This window comes from Pseudonaja textilis, chromosome 12 (genome assembly GCF_049901715.1).
Source record: "Pseudonaja textilis isolate UNSWEBS1 chromosome 12, rPseTex1.2, whole genome shotgun sequence".
In the NCBI taxonomy this organism is placed as follows: Eukaryota; Metazoa; Chordata; class Lepidosauria; order Squamata; family Elapidae; genus Pseudonaja; species Pseudonaja textilis.
The window spans coordinates 11,173,468-11,198,284 of record NC_142001.1 but is presented as its reverse complement, the minus strand read 5'-3'; the positions used below and the strand labels follow the sequence as shown (position 1 = coordinate 11,198,284).

The 24,817-nt window shown below is 45.8% G+C and overlaps 3 protein-coding genes across 7 annotated transcripts; 2 read left to right on the top strand and 1 right to left on the bottom strand.

Moving 5' to 3' along the window:
* Positions 1-2: 2 nt before the first annotated feature.
* On the top strand, positions 3-7,551 carry MTCP1 (mature T cell proliferation 1). 4 transcript variants are annotated; one of them, XM_026702984.2, is made up of 5 exons: positions 3-91; positions 4,733-4,915; positions 5,031-5,201; positions 5,671-5,723; positions 5,857-5,989. In XM_026702984.2, exons 2-4 carry the CDS (start codon positions 4,796-4,798, stop codon positions 5,716-5,718), a joined length of 339 nt encoding a protein of 112 aa, XP_026558769.1. In that variant the 5' UTR covers positions 3-91; positions 4,733-4,795; the 3' UTR covers positions 5,719-5,723; positions 5,857-5,989. The 4 variants fall into 4 exon arrangements, with proteins under 4 accessions (XP_026558769.1, XP_087797132.1, XP_087797133.1 ...); XM_087941006.1 differs by lacking the exon at positions 3-91 and adding an exon at positions 172-262; XM_087941007.1 differs by lacking the exon at positions 3-91 and adding an exon at positions 1,677-2,557.
* CMC4 (C-X9-C motif containing 4) lies at positions 42-12,006 on the top strand. 2 transcript variants are annotated; one of them, XM_087941009.1, is made up of 4 exons: positions 42-91; positions 7,505-7,572; positions 9,026-9,156; positions 11,102-12,006. In XM_087941009.1, exons 2-4 carry the CDS (start codon positions 7,515-7,517, stop codon positions 11,105-11,107), a joined length of 195 nt encoding a protein of 64 aa, XP_087797135.1. In that variant the 5' UTR covers positions 42-91; positions 7,505-7,514; the 3' UTR covers positions 11,108-12,006. The 2 variants fall into 2 exon arrangements, with proteins under 2 accessions (XP_087797135.1, XP_026558771.1); XM_026702986.2 differs by lacking the exon at positions 11,102-12,006 and having other exon boundaries at positions 9,026-10,245.
* FUNDC2 (FUN14 domain containing 2) lies at positions 11,183-24,502 on the bottom strand. Its single transcript, XM_026703176.2, has 5 exons — positions 24,242-24,502; positions 19,494-19,644; positions 18,529-18,604; positions 17,183-17,320; positions 11,183-15,648 (listed from the first exon to the last, which is right to left on the bottom strand). Exons 1-5 carry the CDS (start codon positions 24,411-24,413, stop codon positions 15,571-15,573), a joined length of 615 nt encoding a protein of 204 aa, XP_026558961.1. The 5' UTR covers positions 24,414-24,502; the 3' UTR covers positions 11,183-15,570.
* Positions 24,503-24,817: the final 315 nt, after the last annotated feature.

The window sequence follows — 24,817 nt, the reverse complement described above, 5'->3', positions numbered from 1 at the left end:
ACAACGCCGACTTCCGGTCCGTTCCGCCGGAAGTACCCGGCCGGGCCCGAGCTGAAGCGGTCGTGAGTTCCGCCGGCGCCGCTGCCAGCAGGTCGGTTCCGGCCGGGGGAGGGGGGGCCGCGCGGGGGAGTTGGGCAGCGCGTGCTGTGCGTGTGTGTGTCCGGCCGTGGGGCGAGAGAGACGCGGCCGTGGGGGAGGGGGAGGTCTGTCTCCCGTGGGCCGCCTCCCCCACCTGCTTCGCTTGCCCTTCAGTGGTGTTGGGGTGGGTTTGTAGTGTGTGTGTGTGTGTGTGTGAGTGTGTGAGTGAGTGTGAGTGGCTGGCGAAGGGAAGAGCGGGTCGGTCTCTGCCTGGACGAGGAAGGCGGGCGGTTTGGGTCGACCCCTCCGTGGGGAAGGGGGGCTGCTTTGACGCCCCCTCCCCCCCCAGAGACGTTGTTGTGGGGGAGGGGCAGAGGAAAGGACGAAGCTCCCTCCCCCCCCCCCCGGGGGTTGAGGGAATCTCTGCCAGGCTGCAGTTCAACAGGCAGAGTCCCCCTTTCTCTGATGGGGAAGGTCGGACTTCGGAAGTCGTGGGGGCTTCTTCATCCCTGGAGGCTTTCAAGAAGAGACTGGGCTGCCCTCTGTCAGGAAAGGCGTAGGGTCTCCTGCTTTGGGGGTGGGGGTTGGACTAGGTGACCTCCAAGATCCCTTCCAACTCTGTTAATCTGTAAAGAACAGAAGTTGCGGGAGCTTCATCATCCATGGAGGCTTTCAAGAAGAGACTGGACTGCCACCTGACAGAAATGGCTTAGGGTCTCCTGCTTGGGCAAGGGGGTTAGACTAGATGACCTACGAGGTCCCTTCCACCCTGCTACACCTCCTGGGGTGGGTTTCCTGTTTAATCACATTCCAATAAAGAGACAAGGTTGGAAGGCAGACTTAGCTGGTCCAATATGCAGACGGCAGTGTTCATGTAATGCATTGACAGTGGGCTTGGGCAGGGGGCGCCAACCTTTTGGACCTCAGGGACCACCAAACTCAGAATTTTAAATCCTGTGGACCAAGAGACTCTGGGAAAATCCCCCCCAAAGTCTACAGGAAAATTCCCCACCCCATTTTCCTACCAATCGATCATTCTTTATTTGGGATTGCAGGATACCGTCTCCAGCTCCGTTCTCAAGGGGAGAGAGAGAGAGAGAGACTTTTGGCTTCATGCAAGGACAGCAGCAGAAGTCTGTCTTTCTCTCCCCCCAACTCCCCAGAATGGCGCAGCCTCTTGGAGCAGGAGGCCTTGCAGGGTCCCAAAGGCTCATTTCTGGCAGAGTTTGGGGGAGAAAAAGAAAGACTTTTGCTGCTTTCCTTGCATGCAGCCAAAAGCAGAAGAAGAAAGAAGCAGAAAGAAGCAGCCCGGTGGGCAGGACAGGAGTGTGGGGCATGTTCCGCCGCTCCGCCCTTTCCCTCCTCCCTTCACTGTTTCATGTTCGCAATGCAAGCGACGCAAGCCTTGTGTTCCCGTGGGCCATGTGGGCAGCGCAGCCTTGTGTTCCCACACAGCCTGGATTAATTGCTTTAGGGGGTGCTTTGCGGGGGAGACATTTCTCTGCGGACCACCAAAATTTTCTCGTGAACCACCAGTGGTCCCTGGTCCACTGATTAGAGACCACTGGTCTTTTTTAACCCCCCCCCCCTGCAATCTCATTGCTTTGAGTTGATTTAAAAATGTAATAAATAGCACAGGAGCCACAGATTCCACCTTTTGGTACAGTTAGGAATTGTTGACTTCTTTCACTGCCTTCCATCTCTGTCTTGCTCTTTTTCTTGTAACGATATCTTCTATTTGCAATTGTCATTTATATATTTGTTTTTAAATTCACACTGATGCCAAGAAAAAGTAGTGAATACCCTCAGGGCCAGATAAATGTTTTAGGAGGCTGCAGGAATCTCGGCCTTCTAAAGCTGAACTTCAAAACAATTACTTCGAAACAGACAAACCGCTCTCACAAGAGGCTGCAGACTGCTTGCTTTGGGTTAAGGGTGCTGCAGCCACGATGCATGGCTTAATGATGCTGCTTATAACAGATCCACCTTTTGATTCAGTTCTGCCACCATCTGTAAGCTGAGCCTTCTGTCTCGTGTTCCATAACAAGTCAAATTCAGCACTTAAGAAGAAAACCGAGCCAGGGTTTGAGGGTTGAGGGGAGAGAGAGAGAGAGAGAGAGAGAAATGAGCTGCTTTTCTCCAGATCTGGAGATGGCATTACAAAATAATAATAATAATTACCAGGCTGGAGTACCACAACTACTCCCCTCTGGTTATATTTTCTTACTGCTCTGCTCAAGTAAGAAGTCTAATAGATTTCAGCTAATGTTCTTTATTTTCTAAGAAATCGCCGACATCAGAATTAATGGTATTAATAGCACGTGGATGTTGCAGTGATACATATACCGTATAATGCTCTGATTCTTTGTGAATAGGAGATTTTTTGAGAGGATCCTGGTGCAGCTTGGGAAAACGTTTCTTCAAACCAAACATAGACAAAAATTCTCCCCTCTGAGTCACCCTCAAATATAGCTCCATGGTGAGAGCCGTCCTTTGTTGTTAGGGCACCGAGTGCTGCCAAAATACAAGCATGAGCATTTTTTTTTATTCTGTTGGCTTTTTGAATTTGCAGCAACATGTTGACTCCGCAGTCCAACTTTGGTGCACCAGTTGTGTGGGGGTGGTGGTGGTGGAGCGGGATGGACGTCTTATATTGAGTAAATGTTTCTTGGGGAAAGTTTCTTGCATAGTGTGGATTTGTCCCTAATTGTGTCATTTGTGCAGCTCTTGATACATTTGGCATATTTAGTCATTTGAGTCGAGCCCAAGAGGTTGTGGTGGAATTCTAAAACCCAAAGAAACAGCTTGTACCTTCCTGGGCATAGTCTGTATTCCTTTGCAGCAATCAAATGCAAAATGTTCTTTCAAAGGCTGGCCACCAAAGTGGTTAACCACATAGCTTTCTTTTCTGCTGCTGCACAAAGTGTTTCTGATATGTGTTTCTTTTTCCTAGTAGCCTAGAACACCCTTCATTCTGCCGCCACCTCCGTTCAACGCTAGTGTGTTAAATTAAAAAAAACAAACTAGAAATATATATATATATATTTATATATATATATTCCCAACATTTTCACCCCCTTTGCTTTTAGACTGCTGAATGTTTCTTTCCTGATTTGTCCTGGATATGAATGCTAAAAAGAATTTCACTTAAATTACGGCATCTTGTTTTTTTAAAAAAAAAAATTGCCAGAAAGAAGAGCTAAATTTGTTTGTCCTTATGCTGGAAGATTAATGGGCACCCCTGCAACTAATACAATTGGGATACTAAATAATTTTCATTTCATTATGTTTTGCCAACCCTTCAGCGATTCAGTTTTACCCCAAAGGGGTAAAAGAATGCTCCTTTTGAGAGATTTTTTTGCTCTTCCTACTATTCCATATATCTTACTTTACTCAGCGCTTCAGCTGTTTCAAGTAGCAGCAGCAGAGAGTATATTGCCCCAAATCATCAGCTGTACCTATCTGTTCTTGATTTCAGATTGTGTAGATTTCGTTTTGTTTTCTCCACCCAAAATGGTCTAACATGGTTGTGGGGAGATCAACTGAAAGAGAGAAAGGAATATTGGAAAGGCAAACCGGGAGTAACATCCAATGATGAGATTAACTACGAAGCACTCCGGAGGCCACATCCAGACTGTAGATTCACTTGGATTAGTGTTATTCTCCCTCAGCCACTTGTGGATGTGTGGACTTCAGCTCTCGGCTGGCTGGAGAATTGTGAGATTTGAAGTCCACACCTCCTAAGGCTGCCTTGGTTGAAAAACACTGACTTGGTCCTAACTATTGATCAAGGCCACTGATAGCTCCTATAACTGCACCGTCACACTTTTCTTCTTGAAAGACGTGTCATGCCCTTGTTAGAGTCAGACTCTGAGGGAGAGGAGGAATAGTCAACAGGGAGTGGAGGTGTGGCTCCGGAGGTTGTGGAGGAGGCTGGGGAAGGGCAGAGACCGGCTGGGCAGTCAGAGGAAGAACCAGGCCCATCCCCTCTGCATGCTAGGGCATGCAGGGAGGAACGGAGAAGGAAACAACTTGGCTTACGAGAGAGGAAGTGGCCACGATCCCCCTCATTGGTTACAGTTGTGGAGAATAGTATATAAGAGAGATGGTTAAAACACAGCATTGCCAGAAGCAAAGCATGTTTTATTTTGGGCTGAAGTTATCTTGGCTGGCATCCTTCCAACAGAGTGTGCCCTGTTATCTCCTTGAAGTTGGTAATTACTTATCCTGGTCCATTGTGGAATTCCCTTCATTGTAGTTTGTTTGGTTTTTTTAATTTCACCTCTATCTGCTCATTGAGTTCGGACTGTATTGCTTTCTTTTGAAGACTATTTTTGAATAAGTTTTATCTCCCAACTGAGAATTATTTGAACATTGGGGCCAACTTAGAGGCATTAAAGGACATTTATTTACATTTTGGATTTTGTTACGTTTGTGTTACATTCTGGGTCATCACAGACCTTTCCAGTGGAATCCACTTTATCTCCAAAGGGACAGTGACAGGCACAACATTTCTTAAACTCTCCACCCCCCCCTCTTTTTTTTTTAACATGCTCTTCATGATGCTAGTATGGTGCATGCCACCCCTGGCCTTCCCTCCTTCCCTCCTGGTGCTGCTCCTTTGCAAGACTAACCATTGCGTATCTTTGCTCAGAGTTAAAAGAGGACGTGTAGACATGGGATCCAAGGGCGGGCCTTCCTAGCCAAATAGCAGGGCATGGCAGAAGGTGAGGAAGGTGGCGACGAAGCCCAGGTCCCACCTGTCCGCCTCTGGGTATGGCGGATGGGCGTCTACTGCGATGAGAACCAAGCAACATGGCTGGTGGCCCAAGAAGAGGTAAGCTCCCTCGTCTCCTCACTTCCGCGCCCAGGTCGGGTTAGAGCCGATTTTGGGGTGGGGGGGCGGGCTGAGCTTATCCGTGACTTCTTTCTTGGGCTTCTCCCTCCTCTAGGAAGGAGGGACGCTAAAAGCCCGGATCAGAAGAATCCCTGTGCCCCTGGGTGAAGCCGTGCGCCCCAGCCGCCTTCCTGCTTCTCAGCTGCCCCATATGTGGCAGCTTTCAGCGGGGCCGCAGTACCGGGACAGTAACTCTCGCATCTGGGGCATTGAACAACACTCAACGGTAGGTTAAGTAAAACCTGGCTCGGTGGAGATCTGGGCCTGGCTAGTCTAGTGAAGAGAAGGACCAGGGGAAGGCAGGATAGCACTTTCAATATTTGAGGGGCTGCCCCAGAGAGGAGGAAGGGGGTCAAGCTATTCTCCAAAGCACCTGTAGGCCAGACAAGGAATAATGGATGGAAACTGAACAAGGAGAGATTCAACCTGGAAACAAGGAACAAGTATCTGACAGTGAGAACAATCAACCCAAGGAACAGAAGTTGCCCTCAGAAGTTGTGGGAGCATCATCCCTTGAGATTTTCAAGAAGAGACTGGACTGCCATTTGTCAGAAATGGTCTAAGGTCTCCCGCTTGGGCGGGGTGGGTGGGTGGGGTTGGACTAGATGACCTACAAGGTCCCTTCCAATTCTGATTATCTGTTATCTGTCCACCGGCTGGGCTCTTACGGCAAACACGTCTTTGGGTCCTTGCAGGTCATGGGAGTGGAAGAACTGCTGCTGAAACTCCTGACCAGCAATTAAACCCGGTGAGCTTCTCTTCCTCCTCCTCCTCCTCCTCATCTCCCTCCCCATCCTCCCTTGCGTTCCTCGAGTTCAGTTTCCGCTTTTCTCTGACTCACGGTGGTTCTTCCATGCCGCTTTTTTCCCCTTGTCTTTCAGGAGCTGTGATGCTGGGACGGCGGCCCCGCTGTGGTTTTTTTAATGTCTTAACTCCTAGCGCTCAAAATGGCCGCTGCTGCCCCCGAGGCAGAGCACGGCGTGCAACTCCCTTAACACTGCCCACAGCAACGCCGCCCAAGAGCTTAGGACAGGCAGTCGAGAAGAGCAACATGGCCAGTTGAAAGCAGAGGGGCAGTTTTAGGTAGGCAGACCGGACCTGCCCCTCCCCTGCCGGAAAGCTGGTCAGCATACCATGGTTTTAAGAGTGGAGGAGCAAGCAATGGCGATGGCCTTGGCTCTCTGGTCTGCAGAGATTCTGGAGGCCTTTGGGGGCCGGGGGAGGATGGCGAGGGGAAGGTCAGACTGGAAGGACGGACCCCATGAGTTTCTTGATCCAGTAAAACAGATCGCAGCTTCTTCCTTGGATGAACCGCCTTGAAAAGTACTGGGCTCTTTTGACCAACTGAGGATGTTGTGTGTTTGTGTTTTTTCATCTTGTTTATTTCTGGCAGCATCACCAGGCTTAGCAGTGTTCCCTACATGTTTTTACAAGACCGGTGACTCAGAGGGGAGAATCTAGTTTCCAAAATGTAGCATGTTGGGGGCCTTCCTCCCTTCTTTCCTCTTCCTCATCCATCCTTCCTTCCTTCCTTCCTTCCTTCCTTCCTTCCTTCCTTCCTTCCTTCCTTCTATCCCTTTCCTTCCTTCCATTCCTTTCCTTCCTTTTGATACCTTACGATTCTTGACTCTTGATGAATGTCTCTTTTCTTTTATGTACATTGAGAGCATTTGCACCAAGACAAATTCCTTGTGTGTCCAATCACACTTGGCCAATAAAGATCTATTCCATTCCATTATTCTATTCTGTTCTGCTTTGTTCTATTCTATTCTTCCTTCTATTCCCTTTCTTTCCCTTCCTTTCATTTCCTTTCTTTCCTTCCTCTCATGCACAAGAAACTACTGTCATTCAAGTTCCATTCAGTCATTTCTTCAACAGCATGCAATCCTTTTAAGTACTTTAGTTTTCATCCTTTGAGTGTGTTAATTATCTGACAAGTTTGCTTAATGGTGTTTGTAGTAAGGGAAGGCAGTGCCAGTGTGTCTTTAAGTGTCATTCCAATATTCAGGACAGGAACCTACAGCTTATCAGTTGATAAAGCTCAGGATCTATTGAAGGAAAGATCATCTCTCTCTGCTTGGGTTTATTTATCATACTAAGCTAAAGAAGTTGTGATTATGACTTGGTCTATGATACGAAGCTATTTACTGTAATGGCGGCTTTTGGTTTTGTTGCATGAATAATCCATCAGATTTTGTTTTGGCAAGCTGGGTTTAAGCAAACCAAGTTAGCACATTGTTTTCCTTCTCAAACTTGGCTTGGTAAGCTCTGGGGAAGGCAGAACTCATGTAGACTCTGCCAGCTCTCTCAGGTGGCATGTGGGAGATTGACAGCTGATCCTTTTCATGAGCAAGAAAATGGACTTAAGAGGATGAAGAAAATCCTTGATGAGCTGGATCCTGTAGGAACCAATTCCAGATCGGTGATGTGTGGAAGGGGAAATGAAGCTTCTTTCAGATAGGGCCTTGGGAACTTTGGCCCTCTATTTTGCCAGGATAATATTTTTCCTTTCTGATTTTTTTTTTCTAGTTCCTTGGTTATGGCTGCAAAAGACCCCTGTAAGAAACATGCCTGTGAAATCCAAAAATGTTTGCAAGGTAAGCGGCTCCTCTTGGTTTTGTAGTATTTGATTTATTGTTAAGTAAATAACATGCCCTTTCTATGCTTTTCAAAGTGGTTTGGGTTTTTTTAGAAAATATAGTTTAAACGTAAGCAAAATGATAATAAAAGTGGAGGACAGAAAAGCCTAATTTTAAAATTCACACTTAGTAGCAGAAATGGTTTAAACCAGGGGTGTCCAACCGTGGCAACTTTAAGACTTGTGGATTTCAAAGCTGGCTGAGGAATTCTGGGAGTTGAAGTCCACAAGTCTTAAAGTTGCCACGGTTGGACACCCCTGGTTTAAACCCATAGACTGTATGTGACTTCCCAGTAGTTCGTGTGCAGCGTTTACTGTTTGCTGAGGTGGTAGAGCTGAAAGTAACTTCTTTCTGGAACAAACAGGATTTCCTTCCAAGTTTAGCTATTCATGTTTATCCTAAATTGGTGGAGAAAGTTGTTTTTGCCCTGTTTTCTTACTTTGCGTTCTGTTCCTTTACAACTTGCTGTATTTTAATTACGTTGAAGCTCTTCTAAACCACAAAATGCTACGGATGTCTGATCTAGTCTATATTTGTGTGAATTTCTGGCACCCTGTGAGCAATTCTTGAAACGCCGGCTTAAATTGTAGCCTTTAATTAAAATCTTCCTTCCAGACATAGACGGAGAAGGGACCTTGGAGGTCTTCTAGTCCAACCCCCTGCCCAACGGGGGAGACCTAAAATAACATTTGAGTATTGATATCGCGAAAATTTGAACTCACCAAGTATTTTGACCTCACTTTTCTTTCTATTTTCATTCTAATATCGATTCTATTCTATTCTTTCATTCAGTATTGATTCTATTCTAATCTAATTCTATTCTTTATTCCAATATCTATTCTAACTCAATTCCTTTATTCGGTTCTGTACTATTCTATTACCGTATTTATCGGCGTATAACACGCACAGGCGTATAACACGCATTCCCTTTAAGAGGGAAATTTCAGGAAAAAAATATGCGGCGGGCGCAGCGTTGACATCACGTCACGACGCTGCGCCGCCGCTAGGCACTATTGGGAACGGGATCCCTTAAAGAGGATTCCGCTCCCTGGACATCGGCGTATAACACGCATACATCATTTGCCCCCTATTTTCAGGGGGAAAAAGTGCGTGTTATACGCCGATAAATACGGTATTTCATTCCAATATCAATTCTGTTCTATTTCTATTTTCATTCCAATATCGATTCTATTCTATTCTTTCATTCTAATATCCTATTCTAATTCTATTCTAAATTCTATTCCAATTCTATTCTGTTCTTTCATTCCGATATCCTATTCTGTTCTATTTTAATCCTATTCTATTCTATAAACTGTGTGGAATGTGTTCATTTCTGGTTATAGGACTATTTTGAAGGGGATTCTGCCTGCCCAGCTGCCATTCTCCCACCATTGCTCTTCTTTCGTTGCAGCAAACAACTACTTGGAATCTAAATGCGAAGCTGTCTTCCAGGAGATGAGGCGTTGTTGCGCCCAGTACCCGAAGGGCGTATCCCTCTCTTGTTCAGGCTTTAAAGGGGTGGAAAAAGAGAGAGAGAAGCAGGTACCAGATTCCAATCATCCCCCCACTCTGAAGCCCTGAGTGAGCCCGTTCTCTGGGAGGGGCTGAGCAGCCTTACCTGCCGTCTACGTAGCTACCGCGCTATACCTCAAACCTGTTCTCTTGCATGGGAGGGTTACTCCCAAGATGCAAGCCAGCTCCTCTTTCAGACCCTGACGGAAACCCGAAGACCACTGCAGCCCGTCGTCGGCCGAAGAGTAGAAGCCCCTAGCACTTTTGTTGTCAAAACGATGTTACTGCTGTAGCCTTATTGTAAAGTAGATTGGAGTAGAATGCCTTGATTTGTGAATAGTCCGTGTCCTTTGTTCTGTTGTCCAGAAGAGCAATATTCCACTTGGGAAGGTGAAATCCAGCCTGTGTTTTTTGTTTTGTTTTTGGCTGGACGTCGAATTTCAGACAATCTCGTTTTACGTGTGGTCCGTGTAAGCTAAGTCCTTTGTTGAAGCAAAGTCGTCGTTCCTCAGTCTGTTTGAAAGTTGTCCTTTTCCGCGAAACAGGAACAAGCTGGCAACTGAAGCCTAGAGAGCTAGCTGTTTAGCTCAGCGGTAGGCTTCCCAAAGCTGAGATAAAGCCACCTGGTTTTCTGAGCTTTTGATTTCAGTAGCGGTCAACACCTAATTGCACAATATTGGTTTTATGTCATGCTGTGGTAGAAGCAGCTGATTTCAGGGATAGCTACGTTGTGTGCTGTGTGGCCTCCTTCCCCTTATTTGTAAAGCAATAGGCACTTTTGTGGAAAGCCGGAGTTGCAAGTATTATTTTTAAAATTCAACCATTTTGCTATTTATCTGGATGAAACCCCATTTCTATGAAGGGAATAAGAATGTTAAGTGTAGCACCCTCTTTCTTCTTCACCCCCTGCCCCCAATTTAGACTTAAATCAAATGTTCCCCAAGGGATTTTTTGAGCACCCTTTACAACTCTCGCTGTTCTGTATCTCGTGCCTCCTAGGTGTCAAAACCATCGCAAAATAACTTCAATGTTGTGTATACCGTAAGCAGGCTTTAGCAAAGCTGCTGGAATGAGATTCTGACTCCTGTTTGCAGTTCAATAAATACTCAATCCATACAAGGATATGATCATGTTTATCTTAATATTTAAAGCCCGAGAGAATAAACGTATTTTTTTGAATCCTTTCTTGGACAGAATTATGCTGAAGACAAGACGATTAACTTTCTCATCTTATAGTAAAATCTAAAGTCACCGAGAAATGCATAGTTGTTAAAAATTGTGAATGATTGCCAAGAGAATCCCTTATTCAAAATCTGATGACTGTCATGAGCAAATATTCAGTAGCTGAAGTCAAACCACAAAATCCTCCAAATATATGTTTCATGTTTTCAACTTTCTTTCAGTAAAGTGTTTCAAGTTATCCGGATTGTTGGGAGTTTGCAGGGAGAGGCCATATAGCTCATTAGGGCAGTGCCCGGTTTCTAGATATGAGGCTCTGAGCTTATTCTCCAGCTTTTCCAAGTAAAATCGAAAATGCACTAGAATGGAATTCTGTATTCCTGTGGTCAGTTCAGCAATAAACTAGCATAGTCAGAACCATGTGAGGAGATATAGTTGAAGGCCAGACATTGATAATACAGAGCTGGATAGACCAGTGATCTGAGTTGACTGGTGTTTTCTACGCTCAGGAAAAGAATTATTTGTGATAGAATACTATACAGCCTGGAATTAATAAAAAATGTCTGTATTGAAATATGAAATAGACCCACTGTTTAATAGGACATACAACAACTCTGCTTTCTAATTTCTTGGAAGTAATTCCAAGGATCTTTGGTCACTAACTAATCATATGAACTAATTAGCAAAGCATCAGGTTGCCCGCTATTCAGCAAACACCAGCAGCCTCATGAGATGAAAATTATTCTGAATAATTACATTCATAACCCTTCTCAACTTTTCCTTTTAATTCTTCTAGGCTTAATTGAAAAATGAGCCCCGCAACTTACAAGAGATTTTCCAAGAGATCTGATGGCATACAGATTCAATAAATAAAAGAGACTCTCAAAAACCATTTAATTCTCACTTCAAAACATTTGACTATTGTATAAAAACTTAGAACCATAAGATTCCTCTAAGTCTGACACAGAGGGATGATCGGATTTGAATTCAGTTTTGCAACTGTGCCCCACCCAGGTAAATTTAAATTGACCCAGTTTCTATAATGTTTTAACTTCAATCTCCAACACCAAGCAACTCTGCCTGCATTGCACAGTAATAGTTTCTAGGAGAAAGACACCTCTGTTTTATAATGTTGTAGACAAGTGGGCCATTCATATTCCTGCAGGAAAAAAAATATATTTTAAAAACATTTAAACAGATGACTGAATCCGAAGTGCTGCATAAAACAGCTGTCAGTTGAAGGTCTTCTACTTAAGTGCTTTTAAAAGAGTTTTTTCTTTCCTGCAGCCATTCTTTATCCCCCAAATCAGCTCAGTCAGCTTATTCAAGCTCCCTCTTGTGTTTAAAGCCGCCTTAGCATGGCATCTCCTGGTAGATAATAAAAACCTTGAAACTGGCCTCTGGTCTCTGTGAAATTCACCAAAGTTCTAAGGATCTTTGTAATTGTTGAAACCAGTCTTGCAAGAGCTTAGAATTCTGCTGCCCAAGGACTAGAGCGACCATCAATTTCCTTTGAGGAGCAGGAACGACAAGACACATGATATGATTACATATAATCCCACACGTCTACTTTTAATCTTTGCTCAACTACTAGAAAAGGCCATTATTCAAGACCAGCGTTTCACAAACTTGGCAACTTTAAAAACATATGGACTCCCCACATATACCGGCTGGGAAATTCTGGAAGGCAATTTCCTTTAATTTTTTTAAAAAAATGCTCATCAAGACCATGACAAGCCACTGCTACTCAGAGATGACAATCCTTGGTTAAGATCAGGGGTCTTCAAACTTGACCGCTTTAAGGCTTGTGGACTTCAACTCCAAGAATTCCTCCTCCAGTCATGTTAGCTCAAGAATTCTGGGAGTTGAAGTCCGCAAGTCTGAAAATTGTCAAGTTTGAAGACCCTTGGTTAAGACGAATCAACGCCTCAGTTCAATATATGGTAGCAGAAATGTCCTGCCTCCCAGATTTGGAAGTTCGTGGTCAGAATCATCACCTAAAACCAGTGGATGGACTCAAATAATTTGACATCCGGTTCACTTGCCCGACCCACCACCCTTGCTTTCCCTGAGCATTTTTTCCCCTAACCTAATTTCCAGCTCTGTCGCATTTCTCCGTCATGCTTCTCATCGTCACGTGCAGGGAAACAAAAGTTTGGGACTAAAAACAAAAAGTTCAATCAATTCCAACTTCGCGAGATCTTTTTTTTTTTCCATGACAAGTTTGAATTGATTTATCGCAAGAAGTTGGAATTTAACTTTTGTTTCCCTGAACACGATGGTGACAAATGCGGCGGAGCTGGAAATCAGGTGAGCAAAAGAAATGCTTGGAGGAAGCAAGGGCATCTGGTGCCAGGTGCTGAAACGGATTCGTTTCCACCGGTTTGCCGAACAAAAGAAAAAAAATTAAGGAATCGGCTCTATCAAACCGGTGTGAACCGGCTGAATCCCACAACTGCCTAAAACCAAATAATGCCCTGGGCTCGTCTTCCGGTTTTGTAGTCTTTGTAGTTTTTAGGAGCCGAGCAGAAGGCCGCTAAATCCATAAAAGTTCTCAACTTAGAATTGTAGAAGTACTTTCACCAAATGATTCTAAAACTCAGGGACAAAGCTATGCCAATAGTACTTGACTCACGATCACAATCGCGACTGGATTGTCTGCCACCAAGCCGTGTGGTTATTGAGTGAGGGGTGCCCGATTTTAGAACTTTGGCCATGGTCATTAAGCGAAAGATGGGGCAGTTAAGCAAATCCCCTCCCCCTCCCTTGAGACGCTCCCTCAGGTTACCAATGGCGGTCATGTCCCCACGACACTGCAGCCATCGTAAACATGCAAAGAGCCGAAATTTGGATCATGTGGCTATGGAGATGCTGTGGCTGTCCTAAGTCACTTTTTTCAGCATCACCATAACTCCATTATAAATGGTCGTAAGTCAAGGTCTACTTGTACTCTCCACAAAAGCAGTGGGCAGACAGAGCTGGAATTCCAAGGTGTTTCCAGATTCCTTAACGGGCCTGAGAAAGAGGAGACATTATGTGTCCCAAAGGTACTTTTTTCAAGAGGCAACTGGACTTTCTGTTTTGTTTTGTTTTTCCTTTGAAAAAAAGAGCTGAAGAAGCTTCTCGGATGAGAAGCGAAACGTCTTCAAAGAAAAACCAGAAAGTCCAGTTTTGCCTCCTGAAAAAAAGCACATTTGGAATAACCAATGATCTGGATCACCGAGAACCTCCATAGACAGGAAACTTAATTTGTTAGTTGATGCTGAGCAGGTAACTTGCAGTGACTTTTTGCTAGTCCATCGGCTACAGCAAAAGCTTCCTCGGCGTTAGCCATTAATAAATACATTTTCCTGGAGATCACCTTTCTTTCACAAGTCTAGGCCAACCTTGTTTCCCATCTGTGCCAAGTGAAGACAAGCAGCCACAGCGACCCTCGTACACACACCTTCCACTTTCCCTAACCCGAGGTTCTTCAAATGTGACTGTCTAGATTTCCCATTACCCCATCTCTATGGTTGAAAGACACCACCATGGGGATGGCTCCTTGCCTGATCAAGACCCTGTGCTAAGAATGAAGTTTTCTAGTTGCCTTCATTCAGGTGAGGAGATCAGTGATTGGCTGTGACAGCCCGTCGGCCTTTAACTCTGGAGGGTCCAACTTATTAGAATAATATCAAGCTCATTGTTTTCCTCGGATAGCCTCATGAAAACCAGAGGGTGGAGTTTTGCAAGGTAGTCCTATATGTTCTTAGAAACCTTCAATGAATCCTGATGGCACATATAAGCCCTGATGGCACAGTGGTAAGAATGCAGTACTATATGGCAAGCGGACTCTGCCCAGTGCCAAGAGTTCGATCCTTATGGGGCTCTAGGTTGACTCAAGCTTTCCATCCTTCTGAGGTCACTAAAATGAGGACCCGGACTGTTGTGGGGCGCAATATGCAAATGCTATTTCTACCTTGTAAACCACCCAGAGAATCCTGTAAGCAACTACAGGGTGGCCTGTAAGTATACATGCTATCACTATTGCTAAAAACACTCTTGGGAGGACGGTGTAAGCTTTGAACGGCACCTAAGAAAACCAGTGAAAGAGGTTCCAGGCCAAGAAAGCTGCTGTTATTCAATAATGTATGCATTTATAGGAACTGGGAGGGGAAGAAAAAAAATTAAAAGGATGACAGCTCTACAAGCTATTGTTGCTATCCCACAGATGAGACGGCAAGAACCTCGGGAGGAAGCACACATATCTTTCTGCTCAATATCGCAATTCCTATAAAGGGAAAACAAACTTCAGGCAACTTGGCTGCTTTTGCTCTGGGGTAAAGTTAACTCTCCCATGCAGTGCTCAGGGCATAAGCAAACCCACCCAGCTCTCCCCTCACCCTACACCCCACCGCCCAGGAGTTCTGAACCAGAGAGTGGAGGCCATCCACATTCATTCCACTCCCGGGATTCACTAGCGGTCTCGACCAAGACTTGGATTTATCTCGAACAAAGGCCAGGCTCTAATCCTGCAGCCCTTCCACTATCAAAGAACCCAGTTTTAAGATTATTTTCCTTGAGAGGCAGGCAGCGCTGCCAAATCTTTCCAGGCCTCCAGGTCAGACAACAGAGGACTACAGAGAATCCCAACACGGCAGAGTCAAGAGTTTCCACAGATTTTTCCAGTCATCTTGTAGTATAAATGAAAAAAGCAAAAGCAAAAAACAACCTTGGATGAGCGAGTCCAAGAAGCTGTTGCCTCTCAGGCCCGTGCTTTTGTTAGGAAGCCAGGGAGAAGCAGCCATTTCTGGATGGCAGTTATTTCACAGGACATGCTCTCGTCCCATCCTGTTGACCTGCTTGCTTCTGCTAGGAGGTGGAGGAGGTACTCTTGACACTTAAGGAGAGGAAGAACACAAAAGCAGGTGCGATGGGTCCTTCCATAGTAAGTTGTCTAGGTTATGCCAGTAAAGGAAAAATAAATAAATGTGTGGGAGGGAAGAGGAATTTCTGCAGATTGTGGCATCTCAGGCAGGGATCGAATCCCTCTTGAAGATCGATCCAACTTCCCTCCTGTATCGAATTAACAAATTGGGGGGGTGGGGGGGTGGAGGAAGGGAAGAAAGGCTAGCAGTGGTGTTTCCGGATGCTGCTTTGCAGGTATCGAAAGAAAGGCAAGTCAGGAGGCTGAATGCTTCAGCGGGCTAATCAGGCAGTCTGAGGAACGGAGCGGGAGATGGGCGCAAGGCCAGCCGGTGGAAAGGCAGATCGGGGTGGGATTCCTTAAGAAGCCATGCCGAGCAAGAAGCCACCAACGAAGCCTCCGGACAGCAGAACGTTCCTCTTCAGGAAACTGACCGCCTGGAGTGAGAAAGGATAAAGTTTACAAGGGCCGGGCTTGGACTCTTCGTACTTCTGCCACTAGAGCTATTAAAAGTCCGCACAAAGCAGGATTCCTTTGGGAACAGCGGGGGGATAAAATGACACAGCGAGTAAAGCCAGCTACTTGGACTACTTTTGTGGTCTGTTGGCCGCCGCCGGCAGCTGAACCAAGAGGAGGAGGAGGAGGTGTGGGAGTCAGGGTCAGCAGTCAAGGCAACCCGAGAGCTCTAGGGGGAAGAGGGAATGGAGCTGGCAGAGAGAGAGGGGGAGAGGGAGAGGGAGAGAGAGGGGGGGAAGGAGAAAGAGAGGGAGAAGGAGAGGGAGAGAGAGGTGGAGGCCTGGGCTGTCAGTTAGCCCCCAGATGGAGAGTCAACAGCCCTCAGGTCTGGAGGTGGCTGATGAGGAAGGGGAGGAACACCTGGGTCCAGCGCCTGATGCACAGATGGCAGAGGAGAGGAGAGCAGTGGAAATCTATGGGCCGGTCCTTGGGATGGAAGAGCCACCTCTGCTAGCAAAGCCCCACCCTAGCTCTGGGGTTAAAGGGCAGGGGGTGGAGATGAATAAGTGTGGCAGACAACTATTCATCTCCCTGCTGGACAGACTTGTTAGTCTGCTGTGAGAGAGAGACAGAGACAGGGACGTTTTGCTGGGGCTGCTGGCCCTCCTAATAAACATTTATTTAACTACAGAGGGTTTGTTGTGTTTGGGGAGTCGGGTCAGAACAACTACAATGGATCAAAAGCAGCACTCGGCTAAGCCCTCCTGCTGTCCAAAATTGTCTCCCTCTTCCAGCTTAGAAAATACCTAATTCCCATGCAGTTGGGCACCTTTACGTACACTTTGTAGCTGGGCACCTTTGTGCAAACTTTAATTATATGTCTTTAGCATGTTGGGTGAACCCTGTTATACTGGTTCACAAACATTTACACGTGAGCAGTGTCTGAAGAACCAGCGTTTATGGTTGCTCCAAAATTCTGTGGCTCAACAAGCCGAGGTTTAACACGCGTTAAGTCCTGTCTAATAACTGACCGATCAGCTCATGGAAGACTTACAGATGAGGTGGAGCAAAGATCCCAAAAGCTAACGAAGGGAGGTGAGCAAAAACTGCTGACTAATTTAGAGGATTTCCCCAAACGGGGATCTATCAGGCCGAATGCAATCTAAGCGGACATGCCCTGTGGATATCCAGAGTTTTGTCAAAGTTGCCTTGAGGGGAAGGTGACAATGCAGGGGCGTAGTCCTATCTACACAGATTTGGGAAGGAGAGTTTGTGAAACTCTGTTAGGACGTTCACTGACGTGTCTGGCTGGCTTTACGCTAGAGGAAACTGTGACGCTGATTTTCCACAACTGTGTAACTGTTACTTAGCTTGGAAGGAAAGCGGAGCCCCGGGAAGGCTGCAGATGGCTAACCCCTAATTCTTTGTCTCTCCTTCTCTATTGCACAATCCTCCTGCTTGTCTTACTCACACCCCGGTGGCCACCTTTTTGCAGGTTTTGGCCTTCAGTCTCACCTCGTCGAATTGGCTCTTCACCTCTGGCACCAGCTTGCTGGAGGTGCTGCCAGAAAACTTCAGGTGCTTCTTGGCTTTGCTCACGTCTCTCTCCACCATCTTCCAGTCGATCTTGATGTAGCCCGTGTGGTTTGCAAGCTGGAGCAGGGAGAGGTTTCGTGAAGCCGGGGTTTGCACATAAAACCAGGTTTTTCCCTGGACAGTGCGCTCATTTCCCCTGTTGACTCACTTTGTGACAAGGGGGAAAAAAAATGGCGTGCAACGCAGACGTTTCCTGCCCAGGGATAAGCAGAATGACTGCAGAGAAGGATCTCAAACCACCTGACCCTTGCAAGCAGCTCCGAAGGATACCGCCATCTTATAGCTAATCAAACTGCAAGGCTGGTAGGGGTATGAAAAGACCCCAGACCCCTCAGCAAACTGTCCTGATGTTATTGAACTACACAGGAGAGTCATATGTTCCCTGGTCCTGATCCAGAGGTGGCATTCAGCAGGTTCTGACCAGTTCTGGAGAACCAGTAGCGGAAATTTTGAGTGGTTCGGAGAACTGGCAAATGCCACCTCTAACTGGCCCCGCCCCATCTATTCTCCGCCTCCCGAGTCTCAGCTGATTGGCTGGGTCTCCTTTTGTTGCCCTGCATGGGAGAATGGAGCTGGAAAGCAGGCTAGAGGGGTGGGAGCGAATGGGGATTTTACAGTATCCTTCCCCTGTCATGCCCACCAAGCTACGCCATGTCCACCAAGCCACGCCCACAGAACTGGTAGCAAAAAATTTTTTGAATCCCATCATTGTCCTGATCTCTACAAGCCAAGATGTCCTATTGGTAACATCAGGGTATCCCACGATACGCAATATGAGCATATCCCTGGCCAGAATATGTCCATAGTCTAAAAAGGTTCTATATTAAAAGGTGAGCGTGTCAGATCTGAAAGTGGCACGTGGCCAAGTCAAAAAACAAGAGACTTACGGGCTCCACTGAACTACCGCCATTACTATCACTGCTAGGGAGTGATGCGGTGGCCTAGAGGTAGAACTCTCGCCACACAATCTGGAGGCTGTGAGTTCAATACTAGGTAGAGGCAAATATTTCTTGCTCTGGGAACGTTGAGATTATATCTGCTGAATAGAACCCTGCGCTGGTGACAGGAAGGGCATCCGGCCAGTAAACACTCTGTTCCATTCAGTGGCCCAGACTCCACTCCGCAAGGGATTATGGGGTCATTAAAAGATGATGATTGCTGTCATTGCTACCATGAGATAAAACCCGAGGGTGAAGCTCTTGCTGAAGACAGATTCCTCCTTGTACCGCTGACCACTCCCAAGCCCACAGTGGACAGAAACCAACCTGGAGCAGAAAGAAACCTCCTCCCACTGCGGTCGCTGCTAGTTTGCCAACCTTCTGGAAGATGAATCCAGTGCACCTGCGAATCAAAACAGAGTATCAAATAAAACAAGGGTAGATGAGAGTCGGTGGTTCGGGTACCAGCTGAGAACCCAGGAGACTGAAGTCCCATCTTAGGCGTGAAAACTGGGCCGATCACCAGGAGTTCTACCTTAGACAGGAAAGCTAGTTGGGTGACTTTGGGCTAACCAAGAGGAGAATGTGAGTTCTACTCCCGCATTAGGCATGAAAGCCGGCTGGGTGATCTAATGTATTTATCACCAGGAGACTGGGAGTTCTAGTGCTACCTTAGCCATGAAAGCCGGCTGGGTGACCATGTGTATTTATCACCAGGAGACTGGGAGTTCTAGTGCTACCTTAGCCATGAAAGCTGGCTGGGTGACCATGTGTATTTATCACCAGGAGACTGGGAGTTCTAGTGCTACCTTAGCCATGAAAGCTGGCTGGGTGACCATGTGTATTTATCACCAGGAGACTGGGAGTTCTAGTGCTACCTTAGCCATGAAAGCTGGCTGGGTGACCATGTGTATTTATCACCAGGAGACTGGGAGTTCTAGTGCTACCTTAGCCATGAAAGCTGGCTGGGTGACCATGTGTATTTATCACCAGGAGACTGGGAGTTCTAGTGCTACCTTAGCCATGAAAGCTGGCTGGGTGACCGTGTGTATTTATCACCAGGAGACTGGGAGTTCTAGTGCTACCTTAGCCATGAAAGCCAGCTGGGTGACCTAGTATATTTATCACCAGGAGACTGGGAATTCTAGTGCTACTTTAGCCATGAAAGCCGGCTGGGTGACCGGGTGTGTGTGTGTGTGGGAAATATTTGAAGCCAGGTATTATGGCACCACTTGATCGACCTCGCTCCTCCATCACCCATCCTTCAATCCACGCACAACCTGCACACGCACCATCCTGTGACACCTCCAATCGCCAGCTGGGTGGCCACGTTGTATTTTTCCTCGTTGGAAGTTGAGCTCGGCCCAAACAGTTTGCGCCACCACGGTTGATTCTTGGTGTATTCAGCCAGGTCCAGCACATCCTCGTCACTGTTCTGCCTCCCTAAAAAATAATAAATCAGGCCAAAATCATAAAAGGGGATAAAAAAGATCAAAACAGTGTCCGTGACTTACAAAAGAAGGGAGTTTACTCTGCAGCGATAATGCAGAAAAGGAGTGAAGTGGCGCACAAGTACTTTCTCAAATGCAATTCAATCAATCAGTCAGAACAGAGCTGGAAGGGACCTTCAAACACTGCTTTCAGCTATGGATTGTTACCCATAATTTATTGAGTGGATGGAAAATGACATCATTTGCAAAAAAACCAAAAACCAATGCTTTGCGGGCAAAAACATTAATAAATCATAATCAAATCACAAACAAGTCAAGCATATTTTAGCCTAGCATATTTTAGCCGTGCAGTGGTGCCGCTGTGATGACCCAGGGCATGGAACAAAGGCCACACAGTCAGATAATCAGTAGGAGTCCCTTTATTAGTTCCAACTTTGCCCCCAATGTCTTGGGTTACCTTTTGGGCTGGAGAAAAACTCTCCCAGGAACAGCCTTTGGCTGCAGGGAATCAAGTCCAAAACACGGTCAACAAAAACTGTAACTATAAGTCTAATCAAGGCAAAATGAGGTAATTAGTTTGGCAGGGTAGGAGTAAGAATTCCAGACATGAAGGCATGGCAAAACTCACATGGTCGGGAAGATGCCAGGAACACAGATAAAAAAAGTCAACACAAGATAAATTCATGTTTGCTCCCAGCAGCTGCCGCAGTCAGCATGCATCTCTTTTAAACTCTCATTCTCAGCTGTGGCTAACGAAGGGAATCAGAGCCCTTTCCTCCCCCGTAAGCCATGCAACCCACTTTGCTCTCTTCTCTGTTCCTCCCTGCGTGCCCTAGGATGAAGACAGGGTGGGTCTGGGTCTTCCTCTGAACTCCCTCTCCCTTGTTCTACCTCTTTCCTGCTCTGCCCAACCGGACTTTGACCTTCCCCAGCCTCCTCCAAACGCTGTTCATCTTCTTCCTCAGTTTCAGACTCTGACACTAGCACTGCAAGCTAATTCATTGCTGACTGTAATATCAACAATAACAACAATGCCTACAACTGTATTGGGTACAAAGCCCGATAGTGTTATAAACTTGATACAGAAAAGAACTTTTCATCTCAATTTCCTTCCAGAAAGTTTTACCTTTCCAGAAAGTGCGAAAGCTCCTAACACAACAAAACACAGGTCATGGTGATGGAAAAATCCAGAAATACTGAATACTTAATGAGAACCAACTAAATAGCTCAAGAGTGCACAAATGTTTGTTTTCCAAAGCTTTTCATAGGATACAATTAGTTGTTGTTTCTTACATCTGTATAGGGTTTATTTGTATCCACTAACATGGAATACAAACATATTAATGACCTGAATGGAAAGAAAGTTTCATTGATTTGCTACTTTGCTTTCCAAAACTTTACATTCAAAACTCTGTATACTGAAAATTAATATCAACTGAGATCCAGAAACATCTGAAACTGTAAAAAGTATCCTTGTCTTTTAGTTTAGTATTATTATTAGTTAAAGGTCACCGGCTTTTGAGCTGCTTTGCGTTGTGCCTGTGTTCAGCTGAGGTTTTCAGTAAGAAATTATTTAGCTGCAATAAATAAATCCGAATTAACATGTCCTAAAATTTGTCAAATGAGTTCTTGACATTGAATTCCTTACCAGAATTTTTAATGGTGTTTTAAACTTGCTGTATTGTTGCAAAGGACCTAATGTATTGGTATTTTTGTATTTCTTGCTATGCATCTTTCCTTCCCTCTGTAGCTTCTCGGTTTTTTTTTTTTTAAATACTTTATTAAATTTCCGCAAAAGTTAAAACATACAAAAACCAAGAAAAGAGTTAAAAAGGAACACGCTAGAGAAAAAGAAGGTGCAAAGGAATAAAGGGGGAAAAAAGCAAAGTAAAAGGTGTTCTGAAGAATTCGGAAGGTTGCACATTCTTTTATTCTGTTTTGGTCTGTCCCTATTAAAGATTTTATTCAACCGTGGATTTTGAACTGCTTCCCACAATCTACTTTCAAGCTGCAAAACCAGAAAAAGGCACACTGAAATCCTCTGCTTTTTTTAACGTAACTTAACAGAATAACAGAGTTAGAAAGGACCTTGGAGTTCCTCTAGTCAATCCCTGCACAAACAGGAAACCCTCTACCATTTCAGACAAGTGGTTGTTCAGTCTCTTCATAAAAAAAAAACTCCAGCACCCACAACTTCTGAAAGCAAGCCATTACATACACGGATTAATTGTTCTCACTGTTAGAAATTTCTCCTTAGTTCTAGGTTGGATCTCTCCTAAATGCGCTTCCACCTTACTTCTTGTCCTGCTCTCTGGTGCTACAAAAAATAGGTTGACCCCACCTCCCCTCTTCTTTGTGGCAGCCCCTCAAACAGTTGAACACGGCTATCATATCGTCCGCAGACCTTCTTTTCTCTTGACCAGCCATACCCAATTCCTGCAACCGGTCTTCGTATGTTTAACTTCCAGCTAAAACATACAGAGAACCGGCAAATTAGTTGATTGCTAACAGAAGACGGGGCAATTTTTCAAGGGCAGGATTTTTTTAGTGCAGCCAAGTGCTGTGTAACTGATACCTAGGATGCAGCTAAGTCATATGTCCCATTTATACACACCAGCCAGTAACTTCTGATCATCAGTCACACTTGGCAGGACTGTGTAAACAATCCTTATGTGCTTTTCCCCCCCCCCCAAACAAAATGCACACATAAATAAGTAAAATGATTTTTTTGGAAAAGAAGAATGCCAGGGGTAGGTTTGTGGGAGGGGCAGTAATATCTCATTAAGAATGGCTTTTTGAATCACTCATGAAAACATAGACGGTTTTATTTTTAGTGTACAGTGCAAAAGGATGAGTGGGGAGTGGAATAAAAGCGAAATAAGGCTTTTTCTTATTTCCAGCCATAGATCCAGTAGCTCAGTTGAAACAGACTGAGCAAGAACAGGCCTTTAGGGCAGTCCTGAAAGTGGATGGATTAAGCGGTGGTGGTTTCTCCTTCTTCCCAAACTTCTCTTTGAATGGAATATAGAATAAGAGTTGGAAGGGACCTTGGAGGTCTAATAGTCCAACCCTCTGCACAGGCAGGAAACCCGATATCATTTCTGACAAATGGTTATCCAATCTCTTCTTTAAAACTTCCAGTGTTGGAGCCTTTACAACTTTTGGTGGCAAGTTGTTCTATGTTCCACTGGTTAATTGTTCTAACTGTTAGGAAATTTCTCCTTAGTTCTAAGTTGCTTCTCTCCTTGATTAGATTTCCACCCATTGCTTCTTGTCCTGCCCTCGGGTGCTTTGGAGAATAGCTTGACTCCCTCTTCTTTCTGGCAGCCCCCTCAAATACTGGGACACTGGCTATCATGCCACCCCTAGCCCTTCTTTTCATTAGACTAGGATGTGGTAAATCCACAAGCAGGACGTCACAGCTCTGGATCAACATCACTCAACTTTAGTATAAAGGAAGCCTAAGAACTCCCTGCAGAAGTGGTTTCTAAACTATCTGACCCAATTCCCGCTTTTCCAGGTCTCAAATAATGCCATTACTCCCAACACGCATGTACATACACGTACAGGGACTTGTTTAAACAAGCGTATCAGCTGCAACAATTCCAAATTGAGTCAATTCCAAACTGCTCCAATTTCCCCCAAGTTATGTTACTAATATCTCTTTGGGACTGCAATTTTAGGATGGTTGCCCTAGATAGCTATGGCCAGGGTCAAATGAGCAAGAGAATGTTCCGAATTGCCACGAGAACACTCTGAGCATGAAATAAACGCTGTGTGTGTGTGTATGGATGCTTAATGTTGTGCAAATGTACAAAATGAAGTGGGATATAGTAATAATAAGTAAACATGAGTGGAGAGAAGCTTTTTTTAAAATAGTGTGTCCAAATAAACTATTAGGCATCTCAGAATAGCCCAAGCACGGAGCGTTTAAATTAAAGGGCCAGGATTTCTAAATTAAATGTCTAAATTAAAGGATCACAACTGCTAAATTAAAGCATTTCTAAATTAAAGTTCTAAATTAAAGGACCATAATTGCTAAATTAAATGAAAGGATTTCTAAATTAAATTTCTAAATGAAAGGACCACAATTTCTATTTCAATGTTTGTCAAACCTGGCAATTTTCAGAGACTTCAAACTCTCAGAATTGCCCAGATTTATATATATATATTAAAAAGTTAATAATTTAATTTTGCCTCCAGGACCATACATGGAAATGGATTTCCTCTAGCAGCTTTCAAGGAAACCTCCCTGATTCCATTCCCTGCCCTTTGGGGCATCTTCCTTACACCCTTGTAAGGTAGGACCAGCCAGCAGGGCTAGAGTCGTGTGGTCCAATCTCCCAGAGGCTGGGGAAGATGGGTAGTGGAGTCCAACAGGTGCAGAAGGCACCAGCAAAGCCAACACACCTTCAAGGGATCCCCTTCTTAAAAGGATGGGGGGGGGAGAGGGAGGGACTGAGGGGGCGGAGCCAGCCGTCAGACCCGCCTCCCGCGGCGACGTCACTCCCGCGGCGACGTCACTCCTTTATTTCCCCACGGCGGGGAGGGGGCAAGGTGAGGGAAAGGGGGCGGCGGGCGTCCCTCACCTGGCATGATGGTGTAGAGCCGGCGCTGCTGTTGCTGCGCCCGTTTCCTGCGCTTGGCCTCCTGCTCGAGGCGGATGAGGGAGGAGCACGAGTGGGCGCCGCGGCCGTAAGGAGGCTCCACCTCCTCTTCTTCCTCCTCCTCCTCCTCCCCCGGGTAGGCGGAGCCCTCCATCGCGTTCCGGAGGGCGCATGCGTACTCTTGCCTGCGCGTGAAAGGAGCCGACTAGCAGTGCCGCCCCGAGCGACGCGGCGTTTTTGTGCATCACCTAGGCGACGGCGCGGTGGGCGGGGCCAACGCACGCTCTGTTTGTGGGCGGGGGCTTGTGGCGTCATCGGGCTAGGCCCCGCCCCCTTGAATGCAAGCAAAGGAGGTCTGGACGCCCAGAGGCGGCTTTCAATCCCCGGTCTGGGGAAAATAGTGCCTCTGAGAGTGTGCAGAGTTTTTTCTTATTATTCTTCACCCTCCTGTGCCACTGAAAGCCATCCTTGCTGTGCAGGGTACCCAGGCAGCAGCCTCACTGAAATAACATGGCTCAGGGCGTATGTGGCACGCTTTTTCAAATGTGTGATACGTGT

Bases quoted from the DNA above. Each gene is read 5' to 3' on its own strand.
- CMC4 (XM_026702986.2), top strand. From the start codon at position 7,515: ATGGCTGCAAAAGACCCCTGTAAGAAACATGCCTGTGAAATCCAAAAA. The intron at 7,573-9,025 runs GTAAGCGGCTCC...CTTTCGTTGCAG, and splicing joins AATCCAAAAATGTTTGCAAG to CAAACAACTACTTGGAATCT.
- FUNDC2 (XM_026703176.2), bottom strand. From the start codon at position 24,413: ATGGAGGGCTCCGCCTACCCGGGGGAGGAGGAGGAGGAGGAAGAAGAG. The intron at 18,605-19,493 runs GTGCGTGTGCAG...TTTGATTCGCAG, and splicing joins ATTGGAGGTGTCACAGGATG to GTGCACTGGATTCATCTTCC. The intron at 15,649-17,182 runs GTGAGACTGAAG...TTCTCACTCCAG, and splicing joins TGAAGAGCCAATTCGACGAG to GCGGTCAGTTTCCTGAAGAG.
- MTCP1 (XM_087941008.1), top strand. From the start codon at position 4,796: ATGGCAGAAGGTGAGGAAGGTGGCGACGAAGCCCAGGTCCCACCTGTC. The intron at 4,916-5,030 runs GTAAGCTCCCTC...TCCCTCCTCTAG, and splicing joins GGCTGGTGGCCCAAGAAGAG to GAAGGAGGGACGCTAAAAGC. The intron at 5,202-5,670 runs GTAGGTTAAGTA...GGGTCCTTGCAG, and splicing joins GCATTGAACAACACTCAACG to GTCATGGGAGTGGAAGAACT.